Raw genomic sequence first — 22,151 nt, 5'->3', positions numbered from 1 at the left:
TACTATGAATATGAATGTGTCTCAGCACAGCTAATATTATGGTAGTTCCATGAGCAAACGAAGAAAGATATAACCAAGTCCACTGCCAAATACTAATGACTAATTCATTTCCTGGTCAAATACAATGACTAACTTCCATTAAATAATTTGAACGCAAGAATCAAGACCAAAGGGTGAACACTCAGAAAACTGTGCCTCTTTTAGCATTAATATCATCTAAAATCTAACAAGAGTGAGAAAAAGAATGACTATATGGATGGTAAATGTTGTTCAAACAATGTAATAAGTGTATATATATATATTACAAACAAGGATTTGTGAGATCAAGTCACACAGGGAACTCATATTTAATTCCTATCTTTATAATTTATGTCAACACCAATATTTTGTTTAAATGCAAACAGATGTTCACCGTTCAATACTAAATTTGATATTTAATCAACGTTGATGATCATTATACTTATAATCTTAGAGATTTGATTTTTAATTTCTTTAATTTATAACAAAGTTATTCTGACCTGAGACATTCAGGGTACGTACCTAAACAACATATCATGACAGACATCTGGCTACATAACAACAACAACAATAACCTATGAGAAAACTTAGGAAAGACCTTAGTAGTAAAAGAAACAAAATCTTTCTCGTTAACTCACCTGTTTACAAATAAACAACAAAATGTTTTAGTTCTCTGTCCTAAAAGACATCATTAACTCTATTATGTCTTCTTATTTAACCATTTTACCAACCACGTTAACCTTGATTTTATGAAATTTCAGTGGAATATTTAATAGAATCCTTTTTACAGCTAATGCGGAAACTAGGGATTGACGAGCGATTATAAGAGTTGAAGACCCTGTAGTAAGGTGAGGATCGGCAATGAGTATAGTGAAGAATTCCGGATAGAAGTAGGAGTTCACTAGGGATCATTCCTAAACCCCTCGTTTTCATCATAGTCCACCAGGCAATAAGAGAAATGACAAATCAAAAGCAATTCAAGATCGAAATCAAAATGAAATTGTAGTTGTGACCGATGCCAGTGCCGCCTGACTGGCACCTGTTCCTGTGTCACGTTATAAGTACCATAGAAGCATAGGTCCTTGTCACTGCCGCCTGACTAGTTCCCTGTGCCGCTGGCACGTAAAAAGCACCATCCGAACGTGGTCGATGCCAGCCCCCCCCCGACTGGCTCCTGTGTCGGTGGCACGTAAAAAGCACCCACCACACTCTCGGAGTGGTTGGCATTAGGAATGGCATACATATGTGGAAACCTTGCCAGTCACATTGGAGCCTGGCGCAGCCTACTGCCTTGCCAGTGAAATCGTCCGACCCATGCCGCCATAAGAAACGGTTAATGATTATGATGATGATGATGATGATGATGATGATGATGAGTTCTGTGACCAATGACAAAATTAACTCTATTGTGTCTTCTAATTTGAACATTATTACCAACAGCATTAACCTCAATGGGTATTTCATAAACTCTCAGTAAATCGATATCTTTAATTCAATTATTATACAGATAATCGTTCAATTGGAAAATAGGAATGGAAGCTGTTTTCAGTTATTCTTTCAAGCACAATATACTCGGGGGAAGAAAACCTTACAGAAATCAATTGGGAACTATTATTTTATACTCACCAATTGCCTGAGATGCAGCCCCTAATTCCTGACATGTAGCCTCTGTTTGTACACACCTGTCTTCAAACTTTGGAGCCCCTGAAATAAATATTTCCAAGTTTTACATTTAAAAAGAAACTTTCTTTATCTTTATTTTTATTAAACTCTATCTTGTTATTGTGAGACATTCAATTCCTGTCGTTAATGGTCAAATGTTGACCATTATGGTTTTGGTCAATATTTCTGTACTTTCTACAGTGGTCCCATGTAATAGCTCAATATGTCCACAATAAAACAGACTAACATTCCTAAATCCACCCTCTCCCTCTCTCTCTCTCTAAGAACACATTAAATATTCTAACAATGTTGCAATTATCTCATTTAATTAACACTTGACAGTTTTCTCTTAGCATTGTCTTTCTTTTCTTATAACTGCCAAATCTATGGCATGGCACAGTCCTCTCATCTCTAGAATTCACTAATCAACATTCCTCTCTAATTAAGTGAAACTGAGCCCATAAAGACATGTCCTTTATGTGCATACCCTCCACCCCGCACACAATCTGTCCCCTAAAAATCATCTCCACAAGCCAAATTCCATACACCCTTCCCCAACATGATCCCTAACAAGATATAAAATGTAAGGTGAGGGTACACGATGTTCCTATGGCAAAATAAGTTTACATTTCAGACATACAAATGTAAGAGAGTTAATGAATTATAGCTTATTAATTATCATGATAATTGGGTATATACACTACCGTCAGAAATTAATTAGCACCCTTGATTTGCTCACCATGAAGCATGGTGGGGGTGGTCTGATGGTGTGAGGGGCGTTCAGCTACAGTTGTGTTGGGCGGCTCTATCCGTCAAGGCAACATCAACGCAGCAAAGTACTTTGAGATAGTACGGGATACCTCTTTGGTGGCGAGGAGTACGTGCTGGCCAGTCACCTGACCTGAACCCTATTGAAAACCTCTGGAGTCGATTGGGTAGGGATTTGAATGTGCAGCAATACAGGAACCGACACGAGCTGTTTGGGGCACTTCTTGCTGCATGAGGGGCCATCCCTGCACAGTACCTGCAGGCACTCATAGACAGCATGCCGACCCGCGTAGCAGCTGTCATTGCTGCCAAAGGAGGAGCAACAAGATATTGACTAAATTTCACGATTAATATCAATTATGTGGTGTGCTGGGATATGTTTTAATAAATTTTTGATTAAAAACAAGTTCGTTTCTGATAATAAGTTAATTAAATTAAGAAAATGTAAGAAAATGTAGAAATTTGAGAAGTGCTAATTAATTTCCGACGCAAGTGTATGTGATAGAATGGCACTGTGCTTGACGGTGCAATACTAGATATCAATATAGATTGTATATAATCTGAGTAAAGAACATATAACCTTCATTACTATGAATATGATTGTGTCTCAGCACAGCTAATATTATGGTAGTTCCATGAGCAACGAAGAAAGATATACCAAGTCCACTGCCAAATACTAATGATTATTCATTTCCTGGTCAAATAACAATGACTATATTCTATTAAATAATTTGAATGCAACGATGTCGGTGTGCACACAAGGCAGAGTGAAGAGGCCGGAGAGAAGTGTTAGACATAAGAAGCATCAGATGTGGTGTACAAGAGAGACAACTGCACTGGTATGGTTATGGGTATGGATGAGGAGAATTGTGGGAAGAAGTGTTACACCCTAACAGTGGAACGAACCCGTGGAAAGGAGTGACCCAGGAAGACAGGGGATGACGTGGTGAAACGACCTTCGAATGTTGGGCCTCACAGAGGTAATGGCAAGAGACAGGGACCTCTGTAAATGACGTGATTAAGAGGACCCGGCAAGTGAAGTGAGATCACAGCTGTAGCCTATACCAGTGTTGCATAACCAGCCCTTTTTAAAAGTACCCTTGAATCACAGAGTGATAAGTTGCGCTAGAAGAATTTCTGAGTCAAGTAAAACAAAAAACCAAATCACAAATCAAAATCAATCAAGATCGAAATCAAAATGCAAATTGTAATGATGGCCGATGTCAGTGCCGCCTGGCTGGCACCCGTGCCGATGGCACATAATAAGTACCATTCAAACATTGTTTGTTGCCAGTGCCGCCTGACTGGTTCCCTGTGCAGGTGGCACGTAAAAAGCACCTTCCGAACGTGGTCGATGCCAGCCCCAACTTCAACTGGCTCCTGTGTCGGTGGCACGTAAAAAGCACCCACCACACTCTCGGAGTGGTTGGCGTTAGGAATGGCATACATATGTGGAAACCTTGCCAGATCACATTGCAGCCTGACGCAGCCTACTGCCTTGCCAGTGAAATCGTCCGACCCATGCCGCCATAAGAAACGGATGTTAAATGATGATGATGATGATGATGATGATGATGATGATGAGTTCCATGACCAAATGACAAAATTAAGTCTATTGTGTCTTCTAATTTGAACATTATTACCAACAGCATTAACCTCAATGGGTATTTCAAAAAATCTTAGTAAATCGATATCTTTAATTCAATTATTATACAGATAATTGTTCAATTGGAAAATAGGAATGGAAGCTGTTTTCAGTTATTCTTTCAAGCACAATATACTCGGGGGAAGAAAACCTTACAGAAATCAATTGGGAACTATTATTTTATACTCACCTATTGCCTGAGATGCAGCCCCTAATTCCTGACATGTAGCCTCTGTTTGTACACACCTGTCCTCACACTTTGGAGCCCCTGAAATAAATATTTCCAAGTTTTACATTTAAAAAGAAACTTTCTTTATCTTTATTTTTATTAAACTCTATCTTGTTATTGTGAGACATTCAATTTCTGTCGTTAATGGTCAAATGTTGACCATTATGGTTTTGGTCAATATTTCTGTACTTTCTACAGTGGTCCCATGTAATAGCCCAATATGTCCACAAGAAAAGAGACTAACATTTCTAAATCCACCCTCACTTCTGTCTCTCTCTCTCTCTCACTCTCTCTTTAAAAACACATTAAATATTCTAACAATGTTGCAATTATCTCATTTAATTAACACTTGATAAGAGTTTCCTCTTAGCTTTGTCTTTCTTTTCTTATAACTGTGCCAAATCTATGGCATGGCACAGTCCTCTCATCTCTAGAATTCACTAATCAACATTCTTCTCTAATTAAGTAAAACTGAGGTCATAAAGATGTCCTTTACGTGCATACGCTCCATCCCACACACAATCTGTCCCCTAAAAATCATCTCCACAACATGATCCCTAACAAGATATAAGATGTTAGGTGAGGGTACACGATGTCCCTATGACAAAATAAATTTACATTTCATACATACAAATGTAAGAGAGTTAATGAATTATAGCTTATTAGTTATCGAGATAATTGGGTATATATGTGATACAATGGCACTGTGCTTGACGGTGCAATACTTGATATCAATATAGATTGTATATAATCTGAGTAAAGAACATATAACCTTCATTACTATGAATATGATTGTGTCTCAGCACAGCTAATATTATGGTAGTTCCATGAGCAAACGAAGAAAGATATAACCAAGTCCACTGCCAAATAATAATGATTAATTCATTTCCTGGTCAAATAACAATGACTATCTTTCATTAAATAATTTGAACGCAACAATCAAGACCAAAGGGTTAAACACTCAGAAAACTGTGCCTCTTTTAGCATTAATATCATCTAAAATCTAAGAAGAGTGAAAAGAAGACTATATGGATGGTAAATGTTGTTCAAACAATGTAATAAGTGTATATTATATATAGTTACAAACAAGGATTTGTGAGTTCAAGTCACACAGGGGACTCATATTTAATTCTTTTCTTTATATTTTATGTCAACACCAATATTTTGCTTAAATGTAAACATGTTCACCGTTCAATAGTAAATTTAATATTTAATCAACGTTAATGATCATTATACTTACAATCTTAGAGATTTGATTTTTAATTTATTTAATTTATAACAAAGTTATTCTGACCTGAGACATTCAGGGTACGTACCTAAACAACATATCCTGACAGACATCTGGCTACATAACAATAACAACAACAATAACCTATCAGAAAACTTTGGAAAGACCTTAGTAGTAAAAGAAACAAAAACTTTCTCGTTAACTCACCTGTTTACAAATAAACAACAAAATGTTTTAGTTCTCTGTCCTAAAAGACATCATTAACTCTATTATGTATTCTTATTTATCCATTTTACCAACCACGTTAACCTTGATTTTATGAAATTTCAGTGGAATATTTAATAGAATCCTTTTTACAGCTAATGCGGAAACTAGGGATTGACGAGCGATTATAAGAGTTGAAGAGGCCCTGTAGTAAGGTGAGGATCGGCAATGAGTATAGTGAAGATTTCCGGATAGAAGTAGGAGTTCAATAGGATCATTCCTAAACCCCTCGTTTTCATCATAGTCCACCAGGCAATAGAGAAATGACAAATCAAAAGCAATTCAAGATCGAAATCAAAATGGAAATTGTAGTTGTGACCGATGCCAGTGCCGCCTGACTGGCACCTGTTCCTGTGTCACGTTATAAGTACCATAGAAGCATAGGTCCTTGTCACTGCCGCCTGACTGGTTCCCTGTGCCGCTGGCACGTAAAAAGCACCACCCAAATGTGGTCGATGCCAGCCCCCACCCCGACTGACTCCTGTGCCGGTGGCTCGTAAAAGGCACCCACCACACTCTCGAGGTGGTTGGCATTAGGAATGGCATACATATGTGGAAACCTTGCCAGATCACATTGGAGCCTGGCGCAGCCGACTGCCTTGCCAGTGAAATCGTCCGACCCATGCCACGATAAGAAACGGATGTTAAATGATGATGATGATGATGATGATGAGTTCTGTGACCAAATGACAAAATTAACTCTATTGTGTCTTCTAATTTAAACATTATTACCAACAGCATTAACCTCAATGGGTATTTCATAAACTCACAGTAAATCGATATCTTTAATACAATTATTATACAGATAATTGTTCAATTGGAAAATAGGAATGGAAGCTGTTTTCAGTTATTCTTTCAAGCACAATATACTCGGGGGAAGAAAACCTTACAGAAATCAATTGGGAACTATTATTTTATACTCACCAATTGCCTGAGATGCAGCCCCTAATTCCTGACATGTAGCCTCTGTTTGTACACACCTGTCCTCAAACTTTGGAGCCCCTGAAATAAATATTTCCAAGTTTTACATTTAAAAAGAAACTTTCTTTATCTTTATTTTTATTAAACTCTATCTTGTTATTGTGAGACATTCAATTTCTGTTGTTACTGGTCAAATGTTGACCATTATGGTTTTGGTCAATATTTCCGTACTTTCTACAGGGGTCCCATGTAATAGCCCAATATGTCCACAATAAAACAGACTAACATTTCTAAATCCACCCTTACTTCTCTCTCTCTCTCTCTCTCTAGAAACACATAAAATATTCTAACAACGTACCAATTATCTCATTTAATTAACACTTGGTAAGAGTTTTCTCTTAGCTTTGTCTTTCTTTTCTTATAACTGTGCCAAATCTATGGCATGGCACAGTCCTCTCATCTCTAGAATTCACTAATCAACATTCTTCTTTAATTAAGTAAAACTGAGGTCATAAAGATGTCCTTTATGTGCATACGCTCCATCCCACACACAATCTGTCCCCTAAAAATCATCTCCACAACATGATCCCTAACAAGATATAAATGTTAGGTGAGGGTACACGATGTCCCTATGACAAAAAATTTACATTTCATACATACAATGTAAGAGAGTTAATGAATTATAGCTTATTAATTATCATGATAATTGGGTATATATGTGATACAATGGCACTGTGCTTGACGGTGCAATACTAGATATCAATATAGATTGTATATAATCTGAGTAAAGAACATATAACCTTCATTACAATGAATATGATTGTGTCTCAGCACAGCTAATATTATGGTAGTTCCATGAGCAAACGAAGAAAGATATAACCAAGTCCACTGCCAAATACTAATGATTAATTCATTTCCTGGTCAAATAACAATGACTATCTTTCATTAAATAATTTGAACGCAACAATCAAGACCAAAGGGTGAAACACTCAGAAAACTGTGCCTCTTTTAGCTTTAATATCATCTAAAATCTAACATTTGTGAGAAAAAGAATGACTATATGGATGGTAAATGTTGTTCAAACAATGTAATAAGTGTATACTATATATAATTACAAACAAGGATTTGTGAGATCAAGTCACACAGGGAACTCATATTTAATTCCTCTCTTTATATTTTATGTCAACACCAATATTTTGTTTGAATGTAAACATGTTCACCGTTCAATACTAAATTTAATATTTAATCAACGTTAATGATCATTATACTTACAATCTTAGAGATTTGATTTTTAATTTCTTTAATTTATAACAAAGTTATTCTGACATGAGACATTTAGGGTACGTACCTAAACAACATATCCTGACAGACATCTGGCTACATAACAACAACAATAACCTATCAGAAAACTTAGGAAATACCTTAGTAGCAAAAGAAACAAAATCTTTCTCGGTAACTCACCTGTTTACAAATAAACAACAAACTATTTTAGTTCTCTGTCCTAAAAGACATCATTAACTCTATTATGTCTTCTTATTCATCCATTTTACCAACCACGTTAACCTTGATTTTATGAAATTTCAGTGGAATATTTAATAGAATCCTTTTTACAGCTAATGCGGAAACTAGGGATTGACGAGCGATTATAAGAGTTGAAGAGGCCCTGTAGTAAGGTGAGGATTGGCAATGAGTATAGTGAAGAATTCCGGATAGAAGTAGGAGTTCACTAGGGATCATTCCTAAACCCCTCGTTTTCATCATAGTCCACCATGCAATAACAGAAATGACAAATCAAAAGCAATTCAAGATCGAAATCAAAATGGAAATTGTAGTTGTGACCGATGCCAGTGCCGCCTGACTGGCACCTGTTCCTGTGGCACGTTATAAGTACCATAGAAGCATAGGTCCTTGTCACTGCCGCCTGACTAGTTCCCTGTGCCGCTGGCACGTAAAAAGCACCATCCGAACGTGGTCGATGCCAGCCCCCACCCCGGCTGGCTCCTGTGTCGGTGGCACGTAAAAGGCACCCACCACACTCTCGGAGTGGTTGGCATTAGGAATGGCATACATATGTGGAACCTTGCCAGATCACATTGAGCCTGGCGCAGCCTACTGCCTTGCCAGTGAAATCGTCCGACCCATGCCACGATAAAAAAAGGATGTTAAATGATGATGATGATGATGATGATGATGATGATGAGTTCTGTCCAAATGACAAAATTAACTCTATTGTGTCTTCTAATTTGAACATTATTACCAACAGCATTAACCTCAATGGGTATTTCATAAACTCACAGTAAATCGATATCTTTAATACAATTATTATACAGATAATTGTTCAATTGGAAAATAGGAATGGAAGCGGTTTTCAGTTATTCTTTCAAGCACAATATACTCGGGGGAAGAAAACCTTACAGAAATCAATTGGGAACTATTATTTTATACTCACCAATTGCCTGAGATGCAGCCCCTAATTCCTGACATGTAGCCTCTGTTTGTACACACCTGTCTTCAAACTTTGGAGCCCCTGAAATAAATATTTCCAAGTTTTACATTTAAAAAGAAACTTTCTTTATCTTTATTTTTATTAAACTCTATCTTGTTATTGTGAGACATTCAATTCCTGTCGTTACTGGTCAAATGTTGACCACTATGGTTTTGGTCAATATTTCTGTACTTTCTACAGTGGTCCCATGTAATAGCCCAATATGTCCACAATAAAACAGACTAACATTCCTAAATTCACCCTCTCTCTCTCTCTCTCTCTCTCTCTCTCTCTCTCTCTCTCTCTCTCTCTAGAAACACATTAAATATTCTAACAACGTACTAATTATCTCATTTAATTAACACTTGATAAGAGTTTTCTCTTAGCTTTGTCTTTCTTTTCTTATAACTATGCCAAATCTATGGCATGGCACTGTCCTCTCATCTCTAGAATTCACTAATCAACATTCCTCTCTAATTAAGTAAAACTGAGGTCATAAAGACTGTCCTTTATGTGCATACCCTCCACCCCGCACACAATCTGTCCTCTGAAAATCATCTCCACAACATGATCCCTAACAAGTTGTAAAATGTAAGGTGAGGGTACACGATGTTCCTATGACAAAATAAGTTTACATTTCAGACATACAAATGTAAGAGAGTTAATGAATTATAGCTTATTAATTATCATGATAATTGGGTATATACACTACCGTCAGAAATTAATTAGCACCACCCTTGATTTGCTCACCATGAAGCATGGTGGGGGTGGTCTGATGGTGTGAGGGGCGTTCAGCTACAGTTGTGTTGGGCGGCTCTATGCCGTCGAAGGCAACATCAACGCAGCAAAGTACGTTGAGATAGTACGGGATACCTCTTTGGTGGCGAGGAGTACGTGCTGGCCAGTCACCTGACCTGAACCCTATTGAGAACCTCTGGAGTCGATTGGGTAGGGATTTGAATGTGCAGCAATACAGGAACCGACACGAGCTGTTTGGGGCACTTCTTGCTGCATGAGGGGCCATCCCTGCACAGTACCTGCAGGCACTCATAGACAGCATGCCGACCCGCGTAGCAGCTGTCATTGCTGCCAAAGGAGGAGCAACAAGATATTGACTAAATTTCACGATTAATATCAATTATGTGGTGTGCTGGGATATGTTTTAATAAATTTTTGATTAAAAACGAGTTCGTTTCTGATAATAAGTTAATTAAATTAAGAAAATGTAAGAAAATGTAGAAATTTGAGACGTGCTAATTAATTGCCGACGCAAGTGTATGTGATACAATGGCACAGTGCTTGACGGTGCAATACTAGATATCAATATAGATTGTATATAATCTGAGTAAAGAACATATAGCCTTCATTACAATGAATATGATTGTGTCTCAGCACAGCTAATATTATGGTAGTTCCATGAGCAAACGAAGAAAGATATAACCAAGTCCACTGCCAAATACTAATGATTAATTCATTTCCTGGTCAAATAACAATGACTAACTTCCATTAAATAATTTGAACGCAACGATGTCAGTGTGTACACAAGGCAGAGTGAAGAGGCCGGAGAGAAGTGTTAGACATAAGAGCATCAGATGTGGTGTACAAGAGAGACAACTGCACTGGTATGGTCATGTGTATGGATGAGGAGAGCTGTGGGAAGAAGTGTTACACCCTAACAGTGGAAGGAACCCGTGCAAAGGAGTGACCCAGGAAGACAGGGGATGACGTGGTGAAACGACCTTCGAATGTTGGGCCTCACAGAGGTAATGGCAAGAGACAGGGACCTCTGTAAATATGACGTGATTAAGAGGACCCGGCAAGTGAAGTGAGATCAGAGCTGTAGCATATACCAGTGTTGCATAACCAGCCCTTTTTAAAAGTACCCTTGAATCACAGAGTGATAAGTTGCGCTTGAGAAGAATTTCTGAGTCAAGTAAAACCAAAAACCAGAAATCACAAATCAAAATCAAATCAAGATCGAAATCAAAATGGAAATTGTAATTACGGCCGATGCCAGTGCCGCCTGGCTGGCACCCATGCCGGTGGCACGTAATAAGTACCATTCAAACATTGTTTGTTGCCAGTGCCGCCTGACTGGTTCCCTGTGCAAGTGGCACGTAAAAAGCACCTTCCGAACGTCGTCGATGCCAGCCCCAACTTCAACTGGCTCCTGTGTCGGTGGCACGTAAAAAGCACCCACCACACTCTCGGAGTGGTTGGCGTTAGGAATGGCATACATATGTGGAAACCTTGCCAGATCACATTGCAGCCTGACGCAGCCTACTGCCTTGCCAGTGAAATCGTCCGACCCATGCCGCCATAAGAAACGGATGTTAAATGATAATGATGATGATGATGATGATGATGATGAGTTCTGTGACCAAATGACAAAATTAACTCTATTGTGTCTTCTAATTTGAACATTATTACCAACAGCATTAACCTCAATGGGTATTTCATAAACTCTCAGTAAATCGATATCTTTAATTCAATTATTATACAGATAATCGTTCAATTGGAAAATAGGAATGGAAGCTGTTTTCAGTTATTCTTTCAAGCACAATATACTCGGGGGAAGAAAACCTTACAGAAATCAATTGGGAACTATTATTTTATACTCACCTATTGCCTGAGATGCAGCCCCTAATTCCAGACATGTAGCCTCTGTTTGTACACACCTGTCCTCACACTTTAGAGCCCCTGAAATAAATATTTCCAAGTCTTAAATTTAAAAAGAAACTTTCTTTATCTTTATTTTTATTAAACTCTATCTTGTTATTGTGAGACATTCAATTTCTGTCGTTAATGGTCAAATGTTGACCACTATGGTTTTGGTCAATATTTCTGTACTTTCTACAGTGGTCCCATGTAATAGCCCAATATGTCCACAATAAAAGAGACTAACATTTCTAAATCCACCCTCACTTCTGTCTCTCTCTCTCTCTCCCTCTCTCTTTAAAAACACATTAAATATTCTAACAATGTTGCAATTATCTCATTTAATTAACACTTGATAAGAGTTTTCTCTTAGCATTGTCTTTCTTTTCTTATAACTGTGCCAAATCTATGGCATGGCACAGTCCTCTCATCTCTAGAATTCACTAATCAACATTCTCTCTAATTAAGTAAAACGGAGGTCATAAAGATGTCCTTTATGTGCATACGCTCCATCCCACAGACAATCTGTCCCCTGAAAATCATCTCCACAACATGATCCCTACAAATATAAGATGTTAGGTGAGGGTACACGATCCCTATGAAAATAAAATTTACATTTCATACATACAAATGTAAGAGAGTTAATGAATTATAGCTTATTAGTTATCATGATAATTGGGTATATATGTGATACAATGGCACTGTGCTTGACGGTGCAATACTAGATATCAATATAGATTGTATATAATCTGAGTAAAGAACATATAGCCTTCATTACTATGAATATGATTGTGTCTCAGCACAGCTAATATTATGGTAGTTCCATGAGCAAACGAAGAAAGATATAACCAAGTCCACTGCCAAATACTAATGATTAATTCATTTCCTGGTCAAATAACAATGACTATCTTTCATTAAATAATTTGAACGCAACAATCAAGACCAAAGGGTGAAACATTCAGAAAACTGGGCCTCTTTTAGCATTAATATCATCTAAAATCTAACAAGTGTGAGAAAAAGAATGACTATATGGATGGTAAATGTTGTTCAAACAATGTAATAAGTGTATATTATATATAGTTACAAACAAGGATTTGTGAGTTCAAGTCACACAGGGAACTCATATTTAATTCCTATCTTTATATCTTATGTCAACACCAATGTTTTGTTTAAATGCACACAGATGTTCACCGTTCAATACTAAATTTAATATTTAATCAACGTTAATGATCATTATACTTACAAACTTAGAGATTTGATTTTTAATTTCTTTAATTTATAACAAAGTTATTCTGACATGAGACATTCAGGGTACGTACCTAAACAACGTATCCTGACAGACATCTGGCTACATAACAATAACAACAACAATAACCTATGAGAAAACTTTGGAAAGACCTTAGTAGTAAAAGAAACAAAATCTTTCTCGTTAACTCACCTGTTTACAAATAAACAACGAAATGTTTTAGTTCTCTGTCCTAAAAGACATCATTAACTCTATTATGTCTTCTTATTTATCCATTTTACCAACCACGTTAACCTTGATTTTATGAAATTTCAGTGGAATATTTAATAGAATCCTTTTTACAGCTAATGTGGAAACTAGGGATTGACGAGCGATTATAAGAGTTGAAGAGGCCCTGTAGTAAGGTGAGGATCGGCAATGAGTATAGTGAAGAATTCCGGATAGAAGTAGGAGTTCACTAGGGATCATTCCTAAACCCCTCGTTTTCATCATAGTCTACCAGGCAATAAGAGAAATGAAAAATCAAAAGCAATTCAAGATCGAAATCAAAATGGAAATTGGAGTTGTGACCGATGCCAGTGCCGCCTGACTGACACCCGTGCCGATGACACGTATAAGTACCATTCAAGCGTGGTTTGTTACCATTCCGCCTGACTGGTTCCCTGTGCAGGTGGTACGTAAAAAGCACCATCCGAATGTGGTCGATGCCAGCCCCCACACCGGCTGGCTCCTGTGTCGGTGGCACGTAAAAGGCACCCACCACACTCTCGGAGTGGTTGGCATTAGGAATGGCATACATATGTGGAAACCTTGCCAGATCACATTGGAGCCTGGCGCAGCCTACTGCCTTGCCAGTGAAATCGTCCGACCCATGCTACTATAAAACGGACGTTAAACGATGATGATGAGGAGGAGAATGATAATGATGTGATGATGATGATGATGAGTTCCGTGACCAAATGACAAAATTAACTCTATTGTGTCTTCTAATTTGAACATTATTACCAACAGCATTAACCTCAATGGGTCTTTCATAAACTCTCAGTAAATCGATATCTTTAATTCAATTATTATACAGATAATCGTTCAATTGGAAAATAGGAATGGAAGCTGTTTCCAGTTATTCTTTCGAGCACAATATACTCGGGGGAAGAAAACCTTACAGAAATCAATTGGGAACTATTATTTTATACTCACCAATTGCCTGAGATGCAGCCCCTAATTCCTGACATATAGCCTCTGTTTGTACACACCTGTCTTCAAACTTTGGAGCCTCTGAAATAAATATTTCCAAGTTTTACATTTAATAATAAAATTTCTTTATCTTTATTTTTATTAAACTCTATCTTTTTATTGTGAGACATTCAATTCCTGTCGTTAATGGTCAAATGTTGACCACTATGGTTTTGGTCAATATTTCTGTACTTTCTACAGTGGTCCCATGTAGTAGCTCAATATGTCCACAATAAAACAGACTAACATTTCTAAATCCACCCTCTCCCTCTCTCTCTCTCTCTCTCTCTCTCTCTCTAAAAACACATTAAATATTCTAACAATGTTGCAATTATCTCATTTAATTAACACTTGATGACAGTTTTCTCTTAGCATTGTCTTTCTTTTCTTATAACTGCCAAATCTATGGCATGGCACTGTCCTCTCATATCTAGAATTCACTAATCAACATTCCTCTCTAATTAAGTAAAACTGCACCCATAAAGACATGTCCTTTATATGCATACCCTCCAACCCGCACACAATCTGTCCCCTAAAAAACATCTCCACAAGCCAAATTCCATACACCCTTCCCCAACATGATCCCTAACAAGATATAAAATGTAATGTGAGGGTACACGATGTTCCTATGACAAAATATGTTAACATTTCATACATACAAATGTAAGAGAGTTAATGAATTATAGCTTATTAATTATCATGATAATTGGGTATATATGTGATACAATGGCACTGTGCTTGACGGTGCAATACTAGATATCAATATAGATTGTATATAATCTGAGTAAAGAACATATAACCTTCATTACTATGAATATGATTGTGTCTCAGCACAGCTAATATTATGGTAGTTCCATGAGCAAACGAAGAAAGATATAACCAAGTCCACTGCCAAATACTAATGATTAATTCATTTCCTGGTCAAATAACAATGACTATCTTTCATTAAATAATTTGAACGCAACAATCAAGACCAAAGGGTGAAACACTCAGAAAACCGTGCCTCTTTTAGCATTAATATCATCTAAAATCTAACAAGAGTGAGAAAAAGAATGACTATATGGATGGTAAATGTTGTTCAAACAATGTAATAAGTGTATATTATATATAGTTACAAAGAAGGATTTGTGTATTCAAGTCAAATTCAATTTCTGATTGTATATTTTGTATAAACACCAATAATTTGTTTAAATATAAACAGATGTTCATGGTTCAATATTTAATTTAACATTTAATAAAATTAAGTTCATGATGAATATTCTTATACAGAGTTAACATTTAATTAGAATTTTCTAATTTACAACTACAAAATGTATTCTAACCAGAGACATTGAGGGTACACAACCCCAGAAAATACAAAATATTACGACAGACATCTGGCTACATAACAACATCAAGAATAACCTATCAGAAAACTTACGAAAAATCTTAGTAGAAAAACAAACAACTATTTTATTAACTCACGAGTTTACACCTAAAAAACATAAATTATAGTTCCATAGAAGACAATATTAACTCTATTGTGGCTTTTAATTTATCCATTTTACCAAACATGTTAAACATGACTTTATGAAATTTCAGTAATATTTTTAATACAATTACTTTAGAGCTAAACTTTCAAATGGAAATTAGAAATGGGATCTGTTCTCCACCATTCTAATAAGCAAAATAGCTTAGGTGAATGTAAAATCTATAGAAATTAATTAAGATCTCTAATTTTAAACTCATCAACTGTCTCTGCCACAGTCTGCATTCCCTTCTCTTCAAACTTTGGACTCTCTGAAATATGTGTTTCCAAGTTTTATAGTTATTTATAGCACAATTTCTTCATATTTATTAATAATCTATATTTTATTATTGAGAGACATTCATATCATCAATGGCCAACCAGCGATCATAATGCTTTTGGTCAATTTTTATACTTTCAACAGTGGACCCATGTAATAGCCAATATTTAGCTCCAATACGACTCTAGTTGATCTTTGTAAATTTCCTCTTTCTGTTAAGATATCCTACATAATCTAACAATGCTGTAATTATATCACATAATAACAGTTAATCTGTAGGTTTTGGTTTCCTTGCTTATATCTATGACCCTAAATGTATTCTCAAAACCCTGATCTTCACTAACAACCTGTTTAATTCCAGTGTCAACATATTTATTCATCAAAGATATAACAACAAACACATGTCACAACCACTTCAAGAAGGTAATACATACACCTAATCTTTTTGTTAAACATTGTTGCTGATAATCCCTAATTTTAACTTCACAGTTCACCAGAATGTCACCTCATTCAGGATATATTTGAAGGTTTCATGATCTGGTTGCTTGACAAACAAAACTGTCTCTATTAGCCTTAATATCCTCCAATTACAAACATAACAACATGGAATTGTGTGTTAAAGTCTCTCAAACTAGTGACATATAATTTTACTCCTTTAAAATATTCTACTAATTTTAATACTTTACCAAAGATGACACTGATGTCCTTGTAAGTACTGTTGTATTTAATTATCTTCTAATAACTCATAATTAATTATAGAGTTGATGGAGATTTATTGATACTTCAGTTACTCACTAAGTATCTTGCAGAATCCTCCATTATTTTTATGTTGCAGACTACAACCCTCTTGAAGTGTGACATGTTTCCTACTTGGATAAAATCAATGTTTAGTGGATGTAGTGTGAGAGATATACTATTACAGAGAACAGACACTAGGAACACCTTTTATCATAAATCTGCCAGATTATGGCAGACCTCTGTCTACATAACAACATGAAGTATATTATTCTACACAATAAGGGCAATGGGACAAGCAGGACAAACAGACAGATCAGCAAAGAATATTCTTACCAACTCGACCTCTGCTTGTTACAGGTTTCAAACACCTCAGGCATCGTTTAAGTGGAACGTTTGAACATTCTTCACATGTCAGAAGGTGTTCACAGGGATGAACTTTTGTTGTGGCCTCTTTATTTCTGCACAACAAACATCTGTGGACAAAACAGAAACATCCAATCAATAACATTCATTTATAATAAATATTATATTATTTACATGTTCGGAATAGAGAATATTATAAGATACATCAGTAACTACCAAGAGTAGAGCAGAAACTCTTCTTTAAACAATTACATACATACAGATATTTTTGTAGTTAAATGGCATGCTCACACACACACACACATACATACATACACACACATGCATACATACATTGATAAATGTTTGTCTTGACCCTGATACATCATAGAAATTGGTTGACACACAGTGAACTGCATATATTCCAGAAATATATTTCACTTCTAACATCGAACTCATTTCTTCTGAACAAATATATCTACAGAGGTTTCTTTATATACACATACTTTATTATATACATCCTGTCTCCACAGATTAGCAGATGAGGTATCCAGTACTGAAGAGTGGCAGGAATAGCCCGAAACCAGACCTGGTCTGCTGGTTCTGTTGCTATAAGATGGTAGGGGTTCGATTCCCTGCTCGCAATTAATCGGATGCACCTTTGCATTGTTAATTAGCTAGAGGAGGTGTTCTCTTGGGGTTAAACATTCGCAGTAGAGTCCATCCGAACAGATACTCATGTTGGCGTGCCTACGAATATTACTTATATATTTTTTCGTCCAGCCCGTGCTAGCACGGAAAACGGATGTTAAACGATGATGATGATGATGATGATATATCTATCATATATATATATATATATATATATATATATATATATATGTATGCATGATAGGTTTCGGCCAGTATTAGCGCAGGTCATGTTTAACGTAATCCCACTACCGGGCGAATCAGGATGCGGACAATATGACCCACTCGAGGAGAGAGTTGCTGTTTACGGGGACATATCCTGGTGTTGGAGTTTTATCCGGGATTTCTTGAAGGATTTTTCCAAATACTTCTTGAACTTTATGGGTGTCTTTTTCTGCTTTAATGTATTTTGGTGTAATGCTAAATGGAGCGGGGCCACTTGAGGTGAAATAATTTTGCCGTATTGTTGTTATGTGATGCGAGTTTGATTTATGTTGTGGGCAGATAATACGGGGCCCAGGCCTTGGGTATATCTTAAAGCTGATGCCAACATCATTTGGGCAATGCTGATGAGATATTTTCCACCATGATTTTGGGAGGCTTTATTATATGTATCGTGCATGTAGTTCTAGTTTTCTGTCCCTTATTTTGCCCCTTTCCAATAATATCAGCTGCGCTCTGTAGACATATTATTATTATTATCGTTATTATTATTATTATTATTATTAAAACATTCACATAAACGATTATTTGTAAAAGCAAATAAAATCTTCTGAAGCGTGTCAATTGAATAAAGCAGAACAATATTTATACAGTCCAAAAATCAATATCTATAAACAATATCTGAATTTCAACAAAGAAAGTTTTGTATATTCACCGAGGGGCAAATGTGTCTGCTTCTTAAGTAGCTCATACAGAGAGATGTATGGCAAAGAAATTGCCAAATCTTATAAAATAAGGGAGTCAAAGGCGACTAAAGCACCTAGTAATGCTATATGTGTTACTTGAATTATTTACGTTTCCTGACAGCTTTTTTTTTCTATGAAGATATGTGGCAATATTCCATCAGTATTTGCAGAAATATAATATATACACTGTTGGTGTGTGTTTGTAGGTTTTTTTCTATGAAATCATTCGTAATATTGACTGATTCGGACTTAGAAGAGTGAGAAAAAGATGTTGGTAGACAGATAAATTCCACTTAATTCTAAGTAACAGTTTCAAAATGGAATTCATTCACTTCATTATTTAGATCTATATTTTCCTATTGATCACAAATCTTTAAAATAGGGAACGAAGAGGGGTAGGTGGTGATGGACAGTGAAGTATAACTGGCAACACTACGAATCATGTGAATGTAATCAAAATCGTGTTCTTTCTTTGATCTCCTGAGAACTGCATATTGTTTATGTGTGGCCTTTGACAAAAACACTAGCGACAGTATAACGTATTGGTAGAATTAAAACGAAATAAACATATAAACATGATTATATACAAAATAGAAAATGTACTGGTTTATCTGTTCCATTGCCAGGAAATACTTACTGTGGTGGTAAAAATGCTTCTAATTTTCTTCTCAAATTTGGGTCCTTAATGAGGTCCAATGGTGTGTTATTGTTGTTGTTTTTATGGTGAAAGTCCGCTCCCTGGCTGGCGAGATATCTCGCAACCACTATACCAGAGAGTATTTCCTTCTTTTTCAGGTTAAGGGCAGTACAGCACTACAAATGATGAAATATAAAATGATGACAATATTACAGAAATATTCAAAACAAATGCCCCTAATTACACAAAAGTTCATCTAAATTTACTCATAGCTTGTTTATCCACTAATTAAAGCAATTACAAAGTATTGAGTTCCTACATAATCTTTAATTGAGTCCATTTTCTATTTTTATGTTTTTACTTTATTTTCAACACTGAGACACCCTCTAAATATATTGTCATTACATTGAGCAGGACAAACCGTATTGATTAACATCAAGCTTATTAATGAGTAAATATATACTTGTCAATCACAAATATCACAATATATTCAGTAGAAAAGTTAAATATAGGAAGAACAAACCAACAAGAACCTATCTATATAATTGGCTTGATAAAGGCGACCATGTGGCCATAAGAAAGAGTATTGTATATATAAATATAACACAACATGAGAAGAAAGAACATAAGTTATATCAGAAACAAGAACACCTATAACATAACAAAGTCAATACCACACAGACATGACCAAACATATCAATAATGTTTCCATAATTAAGCAAGAAGCATCTTTGAATGATGGCGGTAAAGTAAAGGAAGCAGGAATTAGTGTCAAGTCAGAAGAGTAATGGAAGAGTATTTTTAATCACGGACAAGTGAATTTTGGAAGAGGTGACTTGCAAGTCTACCAGATAGATGGAAGAGCATTGTAGAAGATGAAGGAGAATATGTTTTAGATTAACAGAAAAATATAAGGATTATAAAAAACTGCTTCATTTATGAGATGACAGCAAAAAGTCCAGAAGTATTGAAGTCCATACTGTTGATGACATCAGATAGCCGAATACAGTAAACGGGCTTTAAACAGCATTTTACAAGATATATACTCAAACTCAAAATCATTACTTGTGTGTGTTTGTCTGTGTGAGTGTGTGTGTGTGTGTGTGAGTGTGTGTGTGTGTGTGTGTGTGTGTGTGTGTGTGTGTGTGTGTGTGTGTGTGTGTGTGTGTGTGTGTGTTTGTGTGTGTGTGTGCCTAAGTACAGAACTTAAATACTGGAAAACTCACTAAGGACCATGCTTTATTGCATTTATCCTCTAGTGTCTTAACATTGAACAATGTTATGACATGTCCACAAGAAGTCAGTGGATTCATGTCGTATATAAGAAGTAGGATAGAGAGCAGTTTCACTCAGAATTCTTCATAGAATGGACTGGATGTCTTTACCATGGCACCAGCACTATAAAGCTCAGACATCTCTTCTATCCTGCATCATTGTTAATTGAGAATAATATCTCCTCTATTAAATAGGCCACTTCTCCGTCACATTGTGATGGCTGTGTTTATATGGCCAACAACCGAGATGGGTCACCTCTCGACCGTGGTGAGACGACATCTTTGAGAGTGAAAGGAGATGGAATATTGTTTGTTACATAATATCACTCGGGTCATAAGGGGAGACTGGATTACGGAATGGTAATGGAGGATGGGGTTGATAGGGGAGAATTGATACATGACAAGCAAAGTTTGTCTGTCTGCCTGTCTCTCTCTCTCACACTCCCACAAAGACTCCCAAATATACAAAATCACACAGACACACACACACTCACACACACAGACACACACACACAGACACACACGCATGTATATACACAAACAATTTTAAAACTTACTTCGTTTAGTAAATCCAAGGGTGCACCCTTGGAATTAAAATGTTTTGTTGCCATGGCTAGGTGCAAACAACTGTTACCTTCACCATCAACAGCATTTACATTTGCACCCAGGGCTATTAACAGGTGTGTCATTCCGAGGTGACCCTGGGAAACGGCTTCAAGCAATGGTGTCCTTTCCATTTTGTTCTTAATGTCCAACTGAAGTGAACCCTTTGTGGAAGTAAAAATAGAAAATGAAAATTTACATGAAAATCAGGATGGATATGAATGTGTCATTATTGTCTTCTACTGTATACTTGATCAAACTGATCATGTACATTTGATGTTTGTCCGTAAAATCAACCTTCGTAAGATCCTCTAGATGTTGCTATGAGAATGTGTTCTTGACAGGATAAAGATGTCCTAAATAGATTGTTTCAGCTTAATCTACCTTTCTTCCTAACTATAGTAAGTTTTAGGGGAGCTGAACACGAGTGAACACATGATTAACAGATCAAGACTAGTAAAGAAGAATTGAAATTTCTAAAGTATACTTTTGATGTTGCTATAATTAATAAGAGGTTCATAAAACTGTTGAGGTGGTTAGTGTCCACCACCATGAAATTAATGCGCGTGCACACACACATACACAGAGACACACTCAAATATAATATATATATATATATAATATATATAATATATATATATATGTATATATATAGTGAGAGAGAGAGAGAGAGAGGGAGAGATTTATATACATTACTGTTGGATATATAAATATATATGTTGAATGAGGAATATGTAAAATGAAATTCACGAGAAACTTTATCCATCACAACCATTGGTTTGACCCATCTTGCATCGATTCCTTGCGGGTGGGAG

General features: G+C 36.3%; 1 protein-coding gene across 1 annotated transcript in view; it reads right to left on the bottom strand.

Annotated features, from left to right (window-relative positions):
- Positions 1–1,677: 1,677 nt before the first annotated feature.
- Positions 1,678–22,151, bottom strand: part of LOC115231024 (putative ankyrin repeat protein RF_0381) — a gene marked incomplete at its 3' end in the record, with an annotated part of 42,118 nt that continues 21,644 nt past the window's right edge. The window contains exons 5-11 of the mRNA XM_036499919.1: positions 21,291–21,500; positions 19,460–19,635; positions 17,216–17,355; positions 9,185–9,262; positions 6,739–6,816; positions 4,284–4,361; positions 1,678–1,722 (exon numbers count right to left, since the gene is read on the bottom strand). Coding sequence (XP_036355812.1) covers positions 1,678–1,722; positions 4,284–4,361; positions 6,739–6,816; positions 9,185–9,262; positions 17,216–17,355; positions 19,460–19,635; positions 21,291–21,500 — 805 coding nt within the window. The remainder of the gene's footprint in view (positions 1,723–4,283; positions 4,362–6,738; positions 6,817–9,184; positions 9,263–17,215; positions 17,356–19,459; positions 19,636–21,290; positions 21,501–22,151) is intronic.

The sequence above is a fragment of the Octopus sinensis genome, unplaced genomic scaffold (assembly GCF_006345805.1).
Source record: "Octopus sinensis unplaced genomic scaffold, ASM634580v1 Contig17183, whole genome shotgun sequence".
In the NCBI taxonomy this organism is placed as follows: Eukaryota; Metazoa; Mollusca; class Cephalopoda; order Octopoda; family Octopodidae; genus Octopus; species Octopus sinensis.
The sequence above is the reverse complement of the archived record's forward strand: the minus strand, read 5'-3'. Positions and strand labels throughout refer to the sequence as shown.